This window comes from Enhydra lutris, unplaced genomic scaffold (assembly GCF_002288905.1).
Source record: "Enhydra lutris kenyoni isolate GAN:26980312 unplaced genomic scaffold, ASM228890v2 scaffoldscaffold9, whole genome shotgun sequence".
Classification (NCBI taxonomy): Eukaryota; Metazoa; Chordata; class Mammalia; order Carnivora; family Mustelidae; genus Enhydra; species Enhydra lutris.
Window position 1 is genome coordinate 44,398,144 of NW_019154093.1, and position 17,957 is coordinate 44,416,100.

Genomic DNA, 17,957 nt, shown 5'->3' on the forward strand with positions numbered 1-17,957 from the left:
ATCTGAGCTGAAATCAGGAGTCGGACGCTTAACCAACAGAGCCACCCAGGCACCTCCAGGCCTAGATATTTTAATATCTGCCAGGGCTAATTAAAACTGATTCTTTACACAAAGCTTTAAAAAATAAAATACATGCCTAACTAGATGAGACTTTTTAAAAAAGTGTTATAACTACACATATTCATTCATTACTGACCTTTTCATTTTTCAGCACATTTCTAAAAAATTTCACGTCAAAGAAAGCTTAAGTAACATCTGTATTTGAGACTATTCTAATATACATTCCTAACTATAAACAAATTTCTCCTATGAAAAAGATTTGTGTCTGTTTTTTAAATCTCTACTTGTCATTATTTTATCATTCAATAAACTCCACAGGATGCTGATCAACTTATGTTTACAAATTAAAGTGAAATGAAATGAACCTACTTTTAATTCTTAAAGAAAATGTTCTGGGGCACCTGGGTGGCTCAGTGGGTTAAGGCATCTGCCTTTGGCTCAGATCATGATCCCAGGGTCCTGGGATCGAGCCCCGCATCGGGCCCTCTACTCAGTGGGGAGGCTGCTTCCCCCTCTCTCTCTCTGCCTACTTGTGATCTCTGTCTGTGAAATAAATAAATAAAATCTTAAAAAAAAAAAGAATGTTCTGACATCTCTGGATGCAACTCTTTTTACAAAGAAAAAATGCCAACTTTCCATAAAAGTACCATAGTAGAGTCACATATTTCAAACCTTAATCTTAAATTTAAGCCATGGTTAAAAGTGGCTTAATTTTAAAATTAAAATCTGTGATATAAATATAAAATCATTTATATGGAAAAATAATCCACTTTCTTTTGTATTTGTCTCAGTAACATAGTTCCATACCAGCTTTCCTAGTAAGCAGATTAAGAGAAAAAAAATCACCTTTATTTCTTTTAAGATTTTACTTATTTATTTGAAAGAGACTAAGAAAAACAGAGTAAAAAAAAAAAAAGAGAGAGAGAGAGAGAGTGAAGCAGGGTGGAGAGGAAAAGGGAGAGGGAGAAACAGGGAGCAGGCAGCCCAATTCAGGACTCTGTCCCAGGACCCTGAGATCATGACCTGAGCCAAAAACAGATGCTTAACCAACTGAGCCACCGAGGCACCCCAAATAATCACTTTTTTAAAGAGAAATTATCAATATAAGCATGCAAGGTTAGTCAAACTACTTTCTTTGTATGGTTTTTCTATTTCTTCATAGTATTTTAAGTCCTAACAAACTTCATAAATCCTTAAAAAGATTAGCTGTAATTTCCTATATAGTAATGTCCCTTGTATCAGTAAATGAAATTCATACTTTTCTAAGATTTGTACTTTTAAAATTTCATAATAGAGCACTAGATTGCCTAAATTGTTAATATAACGAATCCTACAATTTGCATATGTACTCAAAAATGCTTAAGTAATACTACCATTGTTGGCTATGAAAGGAACCTGAAAATCATAAATAGCTTTGTCAACAAGCTCTTAGTGACCTTTGGAGACCCCTTAACTCTCTTAGCTTCTTAGCTTGTCAAAGATCCTTAGGTTCAACAATCAATAGTTACCCTACTTGTCCAATATCTACTATGTATCAGACGCTGCATTTAAATGCACTTCCCAATGAAAATACTAGAAAAATTCACAAACATTTGGGCAGAATTTATATAACTTTAGCTTACAGGACTCAAAGAGAAAGAAATATGGGGGAAAGGGGCAAGAAAGAAAAGTGAGAAAGTCAGCAAGAAGGATAAAAAAGACAGTCGGAATGACACCAAATAAGGAGCTGGTCTTTGCCATTGTCAATCTTGATTTCGTCCTCTAACATTGCTAGAGCCCTGCAACCATGCGCAGAGGTGGTATATTCAGTATTAACAGATGTACTGTGCACACCAGCTATCTCCGTGAGTTCCAGAAGAGACTGACGCCGATCCCAAACAACGTTATATAACAGTTGGTACACTCTGAATCTCCCAGTGTTGTGAAGCCATATCAACTACCCCCTTATTACCTAAACTGTGATTCCATCATCGCAGGGAGGATTGGAAGAGGGAGAAAATCAAGGGTGTTGAGTGCCTAGATTAAACTTTCTATCATTCGTCAAGAGGAAAGAAAGGAAAAAGGTTAGTGGATAAGAAAGTCATCCCCATTTATAAGAAAATATAAAAATACATATATTTGCTCTACCAAATTGTGGCTTCTAAAAATCCTGTACGACTGTATCAACTATGCTAAGGAACATTCACATTGTTTCCAATATGCTGTGGCCACAAGTAAGGCTGCTATAAATATTACTGTACTGAGATTCTTGTATATTTGTACTTTAATTCATATACTAGCAGTACAGGCTAGATTCTCATGAGTGGAACCGTTAGGTTGAAGGGTGTACTGAATATATTAAATGTGAAGCAATGTTACAAGATGACTTTCTAAAAAGGAAGAAATTATTCAGATAGCTAGCAACAAGACATACACGTACCTTTTTCCTAGCATCTCTGCCAGAAATGGATGATTTTAATTTTTAAAATATCTTTGAGATACAATTCAGATACTATAAAATTCATCCTTTTAAAGTGTACAATTCAATAGTGTTAGTATATTCACAGAGCTATGCAATGATCACCAGTAAGTTTAGTACATCTTTATAACTTCATGAAAAGAAACCCCGTACTCATTCAGAAGTCAATCCCCATTTCTCCACCTTCTTCCAGTTCAAGGCAACCACTAATCTACTTTCTCTTTGTATAGATTTGCCTATTCTTGATATTTTGTATAAATGGAACCATACAATATGTGGTCTTCTGGGACTGGCTTCATTTACTTCACATACCATTTTCAAGGTTCATCCACATTGTAGCATGTATCAGTACTTCATTTCCTTTTATCATTGAATAATATTCCTCTGTATGGGTACACTGTGTTTTATTTATCCATTTATCAGTTGAACATTTGGGTTGTTTCCAATTATTGGCCATTATGAATAATGTTGCTATGATCATTCATGTACAAGTTCTTAAGTGGATGTGTGTTTTTATATACCTAGGTGGAATCAGTAGGTCATATGGTAACTCTATGTTTAAACCCTTTAAGGAACAGCCAAACTGTCTTCCAAAGTGTAATTTTAATTTTTGCCAGTTTGAAGGGCATAAAATAGTTTCACCATTATAATGTGCACTTCCTTATAATGTGCACTCCCTTACTGAGTTTGAGACTCTTTTCTTTCATTCATTGGTAATTTAGCTTTGTTTTTCTTTAGCTGCTTTTCATCTCTTTGGTCTTTTTTTTTTCTGAGTTACTTTTTTTGCTCCTTATAAACTTCCAAGAGTTCTGTGTATATTTTAGATATTAACTAATTAACTATTGTCTTCTTTGTAAATATTTTGTCTTGATTTAAATTAAACATTAATGTTTTAATGTTGTGGTCTCTTTTGTATAAAATATTCCAATTTTTGGAAGTGAACATATCTTCTGGGTTTTTGTGTTTATTAAAAAGTTCTATCTTCCTTCCAGATTACAAATGCAGCTACTGAAATTTTCTTCTAAAATTTTTATTTATTTTATGTTAAGTATTTACAGAAAATCTGTATCATACACAGAATGAAATAGAAACTTAACCATTTTTCTACTGAAATGATGTATCACCTTATTCATATATTAAGGGATCAAATATAATGAATTTTTTCTCTGGATTCTCTATTCTTGTGTTTTTCAAGCCTAGGTCAGTACTACTTGTTGCTTTTAAAATCAATTTGGTAGGCTTTATTTGGCATTTTAAAAAATATAAAATAAAGGAAAAAAAACAGTATATATCATATATAACAAGGGTAAGTGTTTGATGAAAAATTTTTTTTAAGATTTCATTTATTTATTTATTTATTATTCTCACATGTGGTGAGGCCTGAGGGAGGGAGTGAGGGAAAGAATTTCAAGTAGACTCCAAGCAGAGTACAGAACCCAACACGGGGTGATCTCTTGACCTTGAGATCATGACCTGAGCCAAACCAAAAGTTGGACGCTCAACTGACTGAGCCACCAGGCACCCCTTGATTTCTGTTTTTTAACACAAACATATAAACACATAGATCAAGGGTCATAATGCATGTAAAATGTATTTCTTATTGTGAATTATAAGAAATAAAATCTGAAATCCACTCTTCCATTATATTCCATTAATCCATTTGTCCATTCTTTTGTGCCAATAGACAAATCTGTCTGTTCCTTTGCTCATATGTATCTAATTCTAGTGGCTGTGTTCTGATGCATGGTAAAGCAGGTGCATCTCCCTTTTTAGCTACTACTGGATATTTCTTCTTCCATATGAACTACGTGGTCAATTTTTCCTACCATTAACAAGATATTTTTGCTTCTACTCTAATTAGAATTGCTGATTTGGAAGAAATTATACTTTTATGATACTAAGTTCCCTGCAGCCCATCAAGTATTTGGTATGTCTACTTATGAGACATGGTATGTTTCTGTAATTCTTATTACATAGGTCCTATGGTTTACTTGTTAAATTACTCCTAAGTATTTCATAGTTCTTGTCATTGTTGTGAAAGAAAAAAATTTCCCATTTCCATCTGTGTGCTTATTGCAAATACAGAGAAGCTTTCAGTTTTATTTATCTTATATCTAGCTATCTTACCAGATTCTTTTATTAATTCTATTGTTTATAACTTGAGTCTCTCCTGTTACCTAATCGTATTGCAGGGACCCCTAAAAATGGCAAATAGTTTGGCAGTATGAAATGGCAACATGAGAATCTTGCTTAGCTCCTGACTGTAAAATGCTATTTAAGTAACATATACAAGAAATTACTGAGACCCATTCTTCTCTCTTCCATTTCTCAAGTTATTCCTCATGTTACAGTCCCTGCTTCTCCTCTCCTGCAGCTTCTCAACTGTGCTACTAGTGAGAGGGTCTGGTTTCTGATGTCTGGGTAGTAGGGAAAAGAGTTGCTGCTGACTCTCAGTGTACCACTAAAAATACATATCCATACATTCAGGTATATGCATATGTGGCCCAAGGTAAGATGCTGAAAGGAATAGCGAGAAATCAAGAATGTCCAGAAAGACAATCAAACAAGAGATGAAAGACATATGAATAAATAATGTTATTTCAAAGAGAAATGATACATGCTCCAAAGTCAGCATGAATCAAGAGTAGAGGAAAATAGTTACTTACAGTATAGAAAGGGCAACAGGTAGAAATTACATATATATGACAATTATGCTATAATTTGGATATAGTATAGATTAAAAAGTTTTTGAGGGATTGGCTGAACTTAATTAGCACATGTACTACTATTTTCTTAGAGGAAAAGACTGCTTTCAAATGATTCACTTAAAACTGAACTTCTAGCAACATAACTCCTATATTTCTTAGAGACCACTTGGACAGATGATAATAACATTCCCCAAGTTGTAGTACTGTCAGTAAAAAGAAATAACAAGAAGAATAAATAAGAGCCTGGTTTACAATTCCCTTTCCTGATTACCCCTTCGAAAAGAGAACTAATTTTATTCAATAAAAATAAAAGGAAATAAATCCTTATTCCGAAAATTTCTTAAAAATAAAAATTTTATAATTTCACATAATATATAATTTTCATTATAATGTTATAATTCACTGTTAAAGTTAATGTGGCTTCTTATATTGCCAAAAATATCATAATATAAATTTTTACCAGGGTCAAAAATTTTCATCTTTGAATTCACACAGTGTATAATAGCAAAATGCAGCTGTTAAATAAAGCATAGTTTACTGGTTCATTCATGCTATAAAAATATGACTGACATTTCATCTGGTCAACCATCTTAAAGGTTAATTCTTGTTTCCTGTTTCAGATTTTATTCCAGGTGAACTGCTCTGGGCAGATTCTATTTACCTATTCCGAACAAACCACAAACTGTTTCATTGCTCACTCTTACTGTTAAGAACATATTGACTTGCTGCCTGCTCTGCTGTTTAATTCATTTATACTGAGAGTCAGGCATGAAGACAGAATTTTAAATGTGACATTTGCAGGCTGTTAGGTCATTTAAGCTCTGACAACACTAGGGAATTCCTGACATATAAACTGGACCTGATTATCAAACACAGATAGGCTTCCCAAAGCAGCAAATTTCTGGTCATTTTTTTTTGGTTATTTCTCATAGAATTTAATATTAAATTGCAATGTCAATGAAAATTTCTATATAGCCAACATTTTAAAGTAAAAACCTGTTTCTCAAACCAGAACTTCTTCTAACCAAATCCGCTAAATGAAAATCGTTTTCGTTGACAAAGACATTGGAAAGAGTCATGATAGTAATTAACAGTCACCTAAAATTCTGACATATTCTGATATTTAAGGGTTTTTAATATTTTCTATAATCTATAGATTCTGAAAAATCTGATAGTTCTGAAGGCCATGACTCTTGTCAATAGAGCATTTAAAATTCTCAGATTCTGGCCAGGGCAGAGCCAGACTTTATATGCTTATATATATATAAAATTTATATAAAATCTTAGTTTAAACTTAGTTTAAATATCTACCACATTGCCTTCTCTAAAATTACAGTTATGCAGAACGGATGATAGAGTCATTATAACTGGAAATGAAAAAAAAAAAAAACCTGCCCACATGACATTTAGAATTACACTTTACAAGAGTTGATAATGGGGTAGGGTGAAGGAAGTAAGGAAAGATTGTTTTCTTATTTTAGCTACTCAAAAAAATTACACAAAATGACAATTTTTCAGCTTTTTTTCCTTGTCACTAACAAGTGCTACAGTGGTTCAAATGAAAGTTTTCTGAAATTAAGTCTTGTTGTTAAGTAATGAACAAAAGATAATTCTGATCTTACCCTGTATTTTATATAAGTAAGAATTCCATGATGCACAGCAAGTAGCCTTTTAATACTGTGCTTTGAGACTTCCAACTGTGATAGGTGGAGTCTAAAAAGGCATGGATGGCCTGGAATGCCTTTCAGCTATACCACATTGATTTTCAAAAACCTAACAAAGGCAATTACTTTTCAAAGATCAAAACTCTTGTTTCTTTCAAAAGAATAAAATGGGGGAAGCAAACCTGGTGTATTATCTGAGCTACAGGAAGTTGTTCAGCATATTTCAGTGGTTCCATTAGTTCCTCATTCATCCAGTCCTTCTCATATCTGAAAAAAAAAAAAGAATTTAAAAACATGCGGCTCAGGTAAATAGTATTTTTAAATATGGCAAATATTTAAATATGACAGATATGAAAACTATTAAAAATTCTATATTTAATGTTTCTGAAATAATCAGTATTTATCAAAATCTATGAAAAACCACCTATTGATAATTTTTAAATGACATATCTCTAAGTACATTCAGAATGCCTCTAATTACTATGGAATAAGATTAGCTAATATCATCTAATATGCTCAGATCCTGTCTTTTACTCTGGGCCTTAAAATATTTAAGAATTCCCTGTTTATAGGGTGTACTTTTTAATACAGTATTTAAAGGTCTTCAAAACCTGGCTCCAACCACGTTCAACCTGCATCTCTAGCAACTCCTTCTCTATGTACCAGTCTACTGTTTCAGCCACATCCAACCACTGGCTGCCTGCCAGTGGGCCTTGCAGCTCCTTGCCTCTCTGACGCTCCCCATTCTGTTTCTGTTGGGACCAATCACCAATTCCTTCTTTATTTACTCCTCTTTCAAACGTAATGATTTAAACCTGTCTAGATAAATTTTTCACCTCCCTGAAGACAGAAATCATGTCTTATTCTTTCTTGTATAACCAATGTTTACTATATAATACTCAATCAATGTTTGCTGAATGAATATATGAAAATGAAGACAACAATAACTATCTGAGAGATGTTATATGAAAAATATTTTCTTTAATATCTACATTTACAATGAGATGCAGCATTGAAATACAGAAAATACAGTACACAGTAAGTACACAGAGTACACAGTACACAGTAAGTGTACACAGTACACAGTAAGAATAAAATCTCCCCAAATGAAGAGAATTAGAAAAAAATGTTTTTAAAAAATTATTGACCCTTTTTTGAAATAGGAAATAACCATTAGATTTTAAAACAATACACCTAAACATATTTAAGCCTCTTTTACCCATCTTTTTCTGTAAATTACACAGGAACTTATCGATTTAAAAGTCAAATTTTAAAAATAGAAGCCTAAATTTGTCTTGAAAACTAACCAAACAAGACTGGCCTAAGTCTCTAGGGCTGCAGTTAAGGAATGGGATGATGAGAAATGTGGAAACTCTCCAGAAAAAAGGCAGATAAACAAGGATAGGGGCACCTGGGTGGCTCAGTGGGTTAAAGCCTCTGCCTTCAGCTCAGGTCATGATCCCAGGGTCCTGGGATCAAGCCCCACATCGGGCTCTCTGCTCAAGCAGGGAGCCTGCTTCCCCCTCTCTCTGCCTGCCTCTCTGCCTACTTTGATCTCTGTCTGTCAAATAAATAAATAAAATCTTTAAAAAAAGGACAAAATCTTGCCGATGATTTAAGAGCTTAAAGAACCTCTTAACTAGGTAAAAGCCTGTGTATGCCTTACAGAATTAGTATAAAAATAATTAATTTGGGGGAATTTTGAAGACTCACTCATGATGAAAAAAAATGGTCTTAAAATATTGGTTTATAGGGACAGAAAGCAGAATGGTGGTTGCCAGAGGAAAAGGTGGGGAGAACAGAGGATTACTGTTTAAAGGGTAGTTTCAGTATTAAAAGATGAAAAAAGCTCTGGAATAGACAGTGATGATGGTTCATAATAATTGAACTGGATATTAAAAATGGTTAAAATGGTAAATTTTAGGTTACATATACATTATGGGTTGAACTGTGTCCCCTCCACAAATCATATGTTGAGAGAGTACCTCAGAATATGAGTTAGAATAGGGTCTGTAAAGAGGTAATTAATTAAGGTTAAGTGGGGTCACTGGCGTAGGCCTTAATCCCATGTGATATTGTCCTTATAAGAAGAGAAGATCAGGGCACAGAGGAAGACTGAGATTAAAATGAAGACACTGAGGGAAGACATGGCCATCAATAAGTTAAAGAGAAAGGCCTTAGAAGAAACCAATACTGCTAACCCCTTGCTCTTGGCCTTCTAGCCTCTAGAACTGTGAAAAAGTAAATTTCTGTTGTTTAAGCCACCCAGTTTGTAGTACTCCATTATGTCATTCCTAGCAGACTAATAAATTGCATTTTACCATGATTAAAAATAAAATAAAATGTCTATTACCAAAAAAACCCATTATTTAAAAATGTACAATTTTACAATGTACATTTAAGAAATCCATCTACCTTTTTAGGTATATAAAACACATACCAAGCAACAAAAGAAAAAACCGATATATTGAATATCATCAAAATTTAAAACTTCTGGGGTGTCTGTGTGGCTCAGTCAATTGGGTGTCCAATTGAAGATTCTCTTTATCCAACTACACTTCCCCCCTCTCGCACCCACTCTCTTTCCCTGAAATGAATAGATAAATCTTTAAAAAAATGTTTAGAACTTCTGTGCTTCAAAAGACACTATCGAGAAAATGAAAAAGCAACCTATAGAATGGAAGAAAATTTTTTGCAAATCATGTATCTGCAAAAGGATTTGTATCAAGGGTATATAACAACTATCACAATTCAATCATTTAAAAAAAATATTCAACAAAAAATTGTTCCTTCATCATCAAAGAGCTACCTAAGTGGAACTGGCACATATTTGTGTTTGTTTCTATTTTACTGTGTGTCTGTGGAGGGGAAGAACACAATGACTCCTCAATACAGTTCAGTGCCACTGACTTGAGTCCTGTTAGGGTACCAGCCATTTCAATAAACATCTGTTGAAACAAATGAATAAAGATTAAATCACTGCAGTAATTCTAAGAGTATAAAGAAATATGAAAAAGACACTTTTTCCTTGTTTATTCCAAAAACGTAAAGTAACAACGCATAAGATGGAGTACATTTAATTCGCAAAATGTTTCTCAATAACTATAAAAGATACAAAAATATTGGAAATCTAGCAATTTCTTTTGAGGGACTTTTTTTTTTTTTTTTTTTTTTTTTTAAGGAAGCTCCCTGCCCAGTGTGGAGCCAGATATGGGGCTTGATCTCATGACCCTGAGATCAAGACCTGAGCTTAATTCTTAACTGACTAAGACACCCAAGATGCCCCTTGAATGATGTTTTAAAAATGCCAAATGGTTAGCATGAAAAATTCCAGACACATTGCTATATTTTCTTTTTGTTGTTTTATTTGTTTTCTGAAACATATTAAAGTAAGTTGCAGATATCATGACAGTTACATCTAAACACATTAGCATGCATCAACCAAGGGTAGGTTTGAAAATTTTCTTAATAACTACAGGACATTTTTAAAAAGCCACTCTAAGTATAATTCACAAGTAAGCTTTGCATCACTTACCACTATGGACTTAGGGTTTTTTTGCTTATGTAGTGTTTTCATAATAAATTACAATTATTTCTCATTTTGAATTTCTTAAAAATGCATATCATTTTCTTACTTTATATGTGCTAGAAGTGTGGTATCAAAGCTGATTTTCTTTCAATTTTAATTATTTTCACTTTTAATGTATTTTAAATTTTAAACTTATTTTCACATTTCAGCTTGGAGGCCTGCGTGCCCTTTTAACCTTTTAACTTCTAATACTCAGACATAGGATATAGCTAAGTCAGTTGTTCTAGATCAATTCTCCCAGGCACACAGGACCCTTTTCAAACTGGAGACATGAAATCCCCTTTTATATCAGAAAAGTTTATTATTTTAAATGTTATGTCTGTTCATTTTCCATTTGTTTTTCTGGTTTCAGTTCTTCAACTAAATATATTGAATTTTCTCTATCATTCTTTCTTTGATCCTTTCAGCTCTCTTATTTCAGTTTCATTTTCTTGACTCTTTTTCATTTCTCTTCTTTACGTCTCTTACTGAACTTTTGGTAATATCTATCTTCCCTTGGGTACCTTGTAATTTAGTTTTCATTTCTGAAATGATTTTTGTCTTTTTCTGTCGATTTCCTTCCAGAGTTCAATCAGCTCCTGTTTCATACATCTGTTGTTTGTCCATTTCAATTGTGAGTTTTGGAACTCCAATTCATAGTGTCCTTTCATAATGCAATTGCTTGTTTAATATAGGTTATGCATGTTTGAGTGTTGTGTTTCAAGTTTCTAACTTTATGGCTTTTCTTTTCTGTTTTTATTTTTCCTTTCATACTCTCTCTCTCCTTAACCCCCTGTGTGTGTGTGCGTGTGTGTGTGTTTATGTGTGTGTATGTTTAGAAGGTGTTATTTAAATTTTGTTTTCTTATAGCAATTTTGTGCAGATCCTGCCTTCTTTTTCTGTTCAAGATTATTTGTATTGTTTTTCTTCAGAATCAGCAATAGCAAGTTACCTTGTGATAAGAAGAGAGATCAGGTGGCTTATTAGGTTTCTCAGTTCAAGAGCACCCCCCTCTGTGGCTACAGTGAAGTGTAATTATTTTAAAAATGGTACTTTTTGTGGTGGTTGTGGTGGTGGGAATAATTTGTCTTTTTAAAAACTTTATCTTATTTCCGGGACGCCTGGGTGGCTCAGTGGGTTAAGCCTCTGCCTTCGGCTCAGGTCATGATCTCAGGGTCCTGGGACTGAGCCCTGCATCCCTGCATCGGGCTCTCTGCTCAGCAGGGAGCCTGCTTCCCGCCCCCCTCCCCACCGCCCCCCTACCCTGCCTCTCTGCCTACTTGTGGTCTCTGTCTGTCAAATAAATAAATAAATAAATAAATCTTTAAAAAACTATCTTATTTCCTTTGGACCCTTTTCTTCAGCTACTTCTTTCTTTCTTTTACCACCAAGCCTCCAAAGGAACCCCCATTCCCACCCCTTGTAAGATATCTTCCATTCTCTCAGAATGAGTGCTTTCCTCAAATTGTCACCTAAGGTCAGCCACACTTTCTAAGCCCCATCTCCCAAATCCAGAGGCCAGGCCTCTGATCAAGTAGTTCATGCTTACAGTAATTCAGAAAGGGAGAAAACTACAAATGTTAATTTCAATGTATATGTGGCTGCCATCCTAAGGAAACTGGGAATTTTTCTCTTGCAATATGGTAAGGTTCTCTTTCTTAAAGCCATCCTAGAATTCCTTTTATTTAATATTTTGAGTACCTCCTAATAGGATGTAATTTTTCTATTATCTTTTCCCAAGATCTTTCACTAAGATCTATCTAAATAACTTCTATGTGGAAAATCTGTGCATTCCTTTTTTACTTGACTCTTTTTTTTTTTAAACTGTTTTTGTAGAAAACCACAGTAAGTGGAATTTGTTTATACTATAAAAGGGTTTTGGATCCAATACAGTGATGCTACCATCTCAAACCGAATATTATCCAAGTTCTCTGCATAACTAAATAAAATACTCCTGGCAAAATTCTGACACCTATTAAGTTGGTCTTTACAACCCCTCATCTCTTGTGTTCTTTAATTCTGTCACTGTGCCCTCAAAAATCTTTCTGTGCTATCCAAGCACTCCTGAAATACACTGTAGAATTACTTACTGTGTCCATACATCTTTGATTCAGAAACAGGCAAGATTTTTATTCTTTATTGCTATATTGAGATTAGATTATTTGTATATAACATGACAAAGCTTATTGTGAGCAGAACACCAAGGCACCTTTTCAAACATAGGAAATATGCCAAAAAAGAAGAAAGCAGAGACACTGTGTTGTGCCAAGTACAAACTAAAAATTTAGAAGACTAATAAATAATTCAAGACACATCATCTACAGTAATTCAAAATCACTAAGAAGAAATTCTCAAAACATATCAAAAACAGGAAGCTAGTCAAAGTTTGTGTAGTCTCTTGAACATGATAACTCGAAGTCATTACTTGAAACTAGAAGTATATAAAGAAACAAAACCAACTTCTTAATACAATCCTGTTTTTCAAAAAAAGATGGAAAAATTTCCACTCCAAAACCACATTTTAAAAAATGCCCAAGCATTTATACAATTGACAACATATATTGTTGTACAAATACACTTGACAAACCTTGGCCCTACGACATTCCTAAAAGTTTAAAGAAGTGAGAAAAGAAACTCAAATGTACTGGTTAATAGAGACAAACAGAAAATGCTATTACAACTCCAGAAAGTTCCCAAGAGTCATTGAAGATTATTTTTGTGAATACTGGTTATACCATGAGATAACAATCTAATGTATCATCTTCCTTGAAATGAGATTCCCCTCCCAAACTTGCAGCATCATCATTCTTGTAATTTTCAAACTAAAAACTTATGTAAGAAGATAATAAAACATAACCTTGACTATTACTTACTTTGAAGAAGCACAAGGAAGACGATGAGCGGGGGGAAAGATACATAATTTGAGGTACAAAAAACAGAGTTAACTCCCAAGAGAACTAAGCTCCCTTAACTTATGGTGGAACTGTTGAAATGCATCTCAGTTTCTCTCAGCTTGCAGTATGGTATAAAAATGCACACAGCAGTTAAAAAAGAATATCTCCTGAGCAACTCCGTCAAGCAGTTTTAAGAAAATCCCTGAAAACCAAGCTCCAGTTTTCACTGAGGGACTTCAGGAGTAACCTCTTGTCTAGTAGAAGCTGCAGGCAGGCTTTCCAAAAGTTCACAAAACCAGCTAACTTGTATACACATAAGCAATTACCTTTGTAGAGTCAAAAGTAATTATAAAATAGCAGTGTGAGGGTGGTCAGAGCAGCCTGTCAAAATTAGTGAGCTCTTACCCTGCAGTAGGCACTCCATTAGGTACATATAACTACAGATTTATGTATATTATTCTAGCCATTTTATTTTGCTATTACATACATATCTGTGATGCATGAAAAGTATGTAGAATATCTACAGTTTCATTAATAAATTATATTCTATGTAAAACTGTGCCACTTGCTTTTTACATTTAATATTGTTTTTGAAATCCAAGCATGTCAATGTGATTATCAACCTAGTTTTTTCCTGTTAATAGGTATATGGCATAATATGAAAATGCTCCATTTTACTTAGATATTCTAATATTAATGGACATTTGCTTTCAATTATATGTTATTAGAAATAATGTTGCAATAAATATCCTTCCAGGCTTTGTCTACATGTGCAAGAGATGTTCTACAACACGTGAAAACTACAGTCCATGGGCCAAATTTGGGATGTCAGCTGTTTCTGTATGTCCTATAACCTAAGAAGGGTTTGTACATATTTTAATGGTTGAAAAATAAATTAAAAAAGAAAACTATTTCAGGACAAATGAAACATATAAAATTCGGTCATTAGCATCTATAGTTATTTGAACCAGACATTCATCTGTTACTATATTATCTGTGATTGCTTTTGCACTATAACAGCAGAGCATTTGCAAACGAGACTGTATGACCTACAAAGGTTAAGATATTTAATATCTGGTCCTTTACAGGAAAAGTTTGCCAGTGCCTGGAGTAATAATTTATAAGATGGATTTGTTAGGTCATAACTACACACATTTTAAATTTTGCTAGAAACAACCAGATTGCTATCCAAAGGGACTGGATCAATTTATGCTGGCCCCAGAAATGTGTACATTTCCATTTCCCTCCATCATTACCTCTGAATTTTCTACAATAGTATCTCATTGTTTTAATTTATTCTTACTTTTTAAAAACATATCTAAATGGTCACTGAATAAGAGTCTTTCCTCTTTTCCAAATATATTTCTTTAGGTCATTTTTCTATTGGCTTGTCTTTTTTTTTTTTTTTTTAAATCATTGTGCAGATTTATTTATATAATTTGGACAGAATTCTTTGACATACGTGTTTTGCAAATAATTCCACTCACTTTCTCTTAACTTTGTTTACTTTTTTTTTTTTTACTGTATATATTTTAATTTTGTTGCAATAGACTTTATCAATCTTTTTAAATTTGCTATGCTTTGGGTAGCATGACATCTTTCCCTATTCCTATTTCTCTACTCTTACTAAGTTTAACAATTATGAAATGGTAGATTCTCTTAGATTTTTTATTATATGTTCTGTTAAAAAAACAGGGAAATTTTGTCTCTTCCTGATACTTATATCTCCTAACTTTTCCCTTGTCCCCTTGTCTTCTTTGCATTAGTTGGGACTTCTTGTACAGCGATGAATTGATGAAATTATAGCATGCATCCTTATCTTGTCTGAATTGCACGGAGATGCTTCTAAAGATTCAGTCTTGGGCCACCTAGGTAGCTCAGCTGGTTAAGCATTTGCCTTCTGCTCAGGTCATGGTCCCAGAGTCCTGGGACTGAGCACTGTGTTAGGCTCCCTGCTCAGCAGGGAGTCTCCTTCTCCCTCTCACTCGCTCTCTCTCTCAAAATAAAATAAAATCTTTTTTAAAATAATAAATAAATAAAGATTAATCTTAAGTATAATATTTGTTGTTGGCTTTAGATACATGGCCGTTATAAAGTCAAGGCAGCTCCCTTTTATTTCTAAGCTATGTTGCCTTTTTTTTCATCATTATTGATTGATTAATTTCAGTCCAATGTTTTCTCTTTATCTACTGAAACAATTACAAAATAATTCTCATTTAGTGTAATGATAATCCTAAGCCATCACTGCAATTTTAAGAACTTCTATTTGGTCAGGAAGTATTTTTATTTATAATGTACTGTATTTGAATTTTATTAAAGATTTATACATTTGTGATCATAGGTGAGACTGGCTCTATACGTTTTTCATACTCTTCTTATCTAGTTTTGGTTTTAAAATTAACTAGTTCCACTGAATGAGTTAGGTAGCATGCTTGATTTTTTTTTTATTCTGTTCATAAATGTCAACTCAACGTGTGTTTGGTAGCTGTCAGAAGGAAAAACCATTTAAGCCTACTGTTTGTTGGCAGTTTGCTGGGAGATGGTATATATGTTTTACAATTGGGCAGAAAAAAAGAGCAAGTTTGTTTTTTTTGTTTTTTTACTTGAAGGGTTAACTCATTTCTTTTACTGACTTTTTTCCTAAATCCCCTCTAAATATTACTTTAGCCACATTCCAAGTGACTTTTGTGCCCTTCTATTGAAAACTTCTCATTTTGGGGTTTTGTTTTCAATTTAGTATGACCACCTATTCTTTCAAATAAGGTATTTGGTCTAATTATATTTAATTTCTTAACTGATATAGCTGGATTTATAACTACTATCTATTTTCTATTTCCCATCTATTGGATGTTCTTTTCCTTCCTTTCTTCTTTTGAATTAACCAAATATCTTATTAGTCCTTTTTTTCCTCTTTTAACATGGTAATGATACATATATTTATCATTTTAGCAGTTACCTTGTACATCAGAACACCAAACTTTGACTTGTTAGTCTAATCAAACTGTTTACATTTACCATTTCTCCTGTAAGAATACTATTTTACACTTCCACTTATCTGTTTTTGCATTATTGTTATATATTTTATTTCTACAAATATTTTTTAACTCAACAAAATCTTTTTATTTTGTCTCATCAATATGTGATTATTATAAATGATACATTTACCTATTCTATTTCTCTTCACTCCTTACTGAGTTTCTGTGTTTCCCTTTAAAATCATTTCATTTCTGGCTGAAGAACTCCATTTATTTTTATTTTAGTTCAGGTGCACTGGCAACAAATCCCGTTTTATCTGTCTGAAAGCATCTTATTTCACCTTCATTTTTGGAAGATATTTTTGCTGTGTATGGAATTATAGATTAGAAGTTTTCTTCCTTTTAGCACTTTAAACATGTTATTCTATTGTTTTTGGTTTCCACTGTTTATGTCAGTATCAAAGGTAACATGTCTTTTCTTCTCTGGTGGACTTTAAAGATTTTTCTCTATGATTTTTCAGCATTCTACGATGTGCCAAGTTGTGGTTCATCTAGCTTAGGGTTAGCAGAGTTAGCTGAATGTGTTTTGATGTATTTCATTAGTTTTGCTCATTATCTCTAACTATTAAATCTTCTCTATTTTCAATCTGTCCTCTAGTTTAAGACACTATACATAATATACTGAATCTACTGCTTCTGACTATCTTTTCTGTTTGCTTCTTTCTCTGCTTCAGCTTGGATATTTTCTGTTGAATTGTCTTCAGGCACACTAATCCTATTTTCTGATGCATCCAATTTGACATTAAGCCATTCATTGAGTTCTTTAGTTCAGATACTACATTTTTCACATCTAGAATATTCACTGCATTATTTTAGATATATTCATATTCTCTGGTGTTTCCCTAACGTTTCATCTGTTTTTAAGAATTTTTCCCTTTTTTCTTGAACATATTAAAAACATGGTTTATTTAATATGAACTTACAAGATTCTTATCTACTAACTCCAAGTTCTGGATCACTTCTTGGTCCACTTCTATATCATGTTTTATTTTTGTTTTGCTCTTGGTAAATGGTTATAATATACTGTCTTATAGGTACCCAGTAATTTCTGATTGATTGTACATAGGAAATTGTATATTGATAAATAAAAATTTAAAAACCTATTGACAATGCTATTTCCCATCTGTAAAGATCCACACTTTCCTCTGCTAGGCAGCTGGAGAGTGAGGGTCTGATCACTTCCATTCAACCAGAGACACGGAACTGAATTATGACTGCCTTACAATTTTACTAAGACTCATTTACCTTTAATTTGCCCCCATTCTTATGATAAGGACCTTCAAGGTTCAAACTGAAGCCTGGCAGGTCTTTGTCACCTCAATACAGATGGATTGCAGAAAATGCCACTATGCTTTTCAAAGGTTTCTGGTTTAGATTTTTGTCCTGTTGTCCTGTGTAGCTTCAGAATTAGGCACACTAGGCCCACCAAACTGCCAAAAGTTGTACTGGTCACTGTCCCCATTAGCGACCCTTATCAGAGACCAAACCCAGCCAGATTCCTCCAGTGTAGAGGTGAACAACTTTTTTCTGTAAAGGGCCAGAGAGTATTTTAGGCTTTTGGGCCATACAA

The 17,957-nt window shown here is 33.5% G+C and overlaps 1 protein-coding gene across 1 annotated transcript in view; it reads right to left on the reverse strand.

Annotated features, from left to right (window-relative positions):
• Positions 1–17,957, reverse strand: part of LOC111143158 (phosphatidylinositol glycan anchor biosynthesis class K) — a 126,507-nt gene that overhangs the window by 38,767 nt on the left and 69,783 nt on the right. The window contains exon 10 of the mRNA XM_022496666.1: positions 7,073–7,157. Coding sequence (XP_022352374.1) covers positions 7,073–7,157 — 85 coding nt within the window. The remainder of the gene's footprint in view (positions 1–7,072; positions 7,158–17,957) is intronic.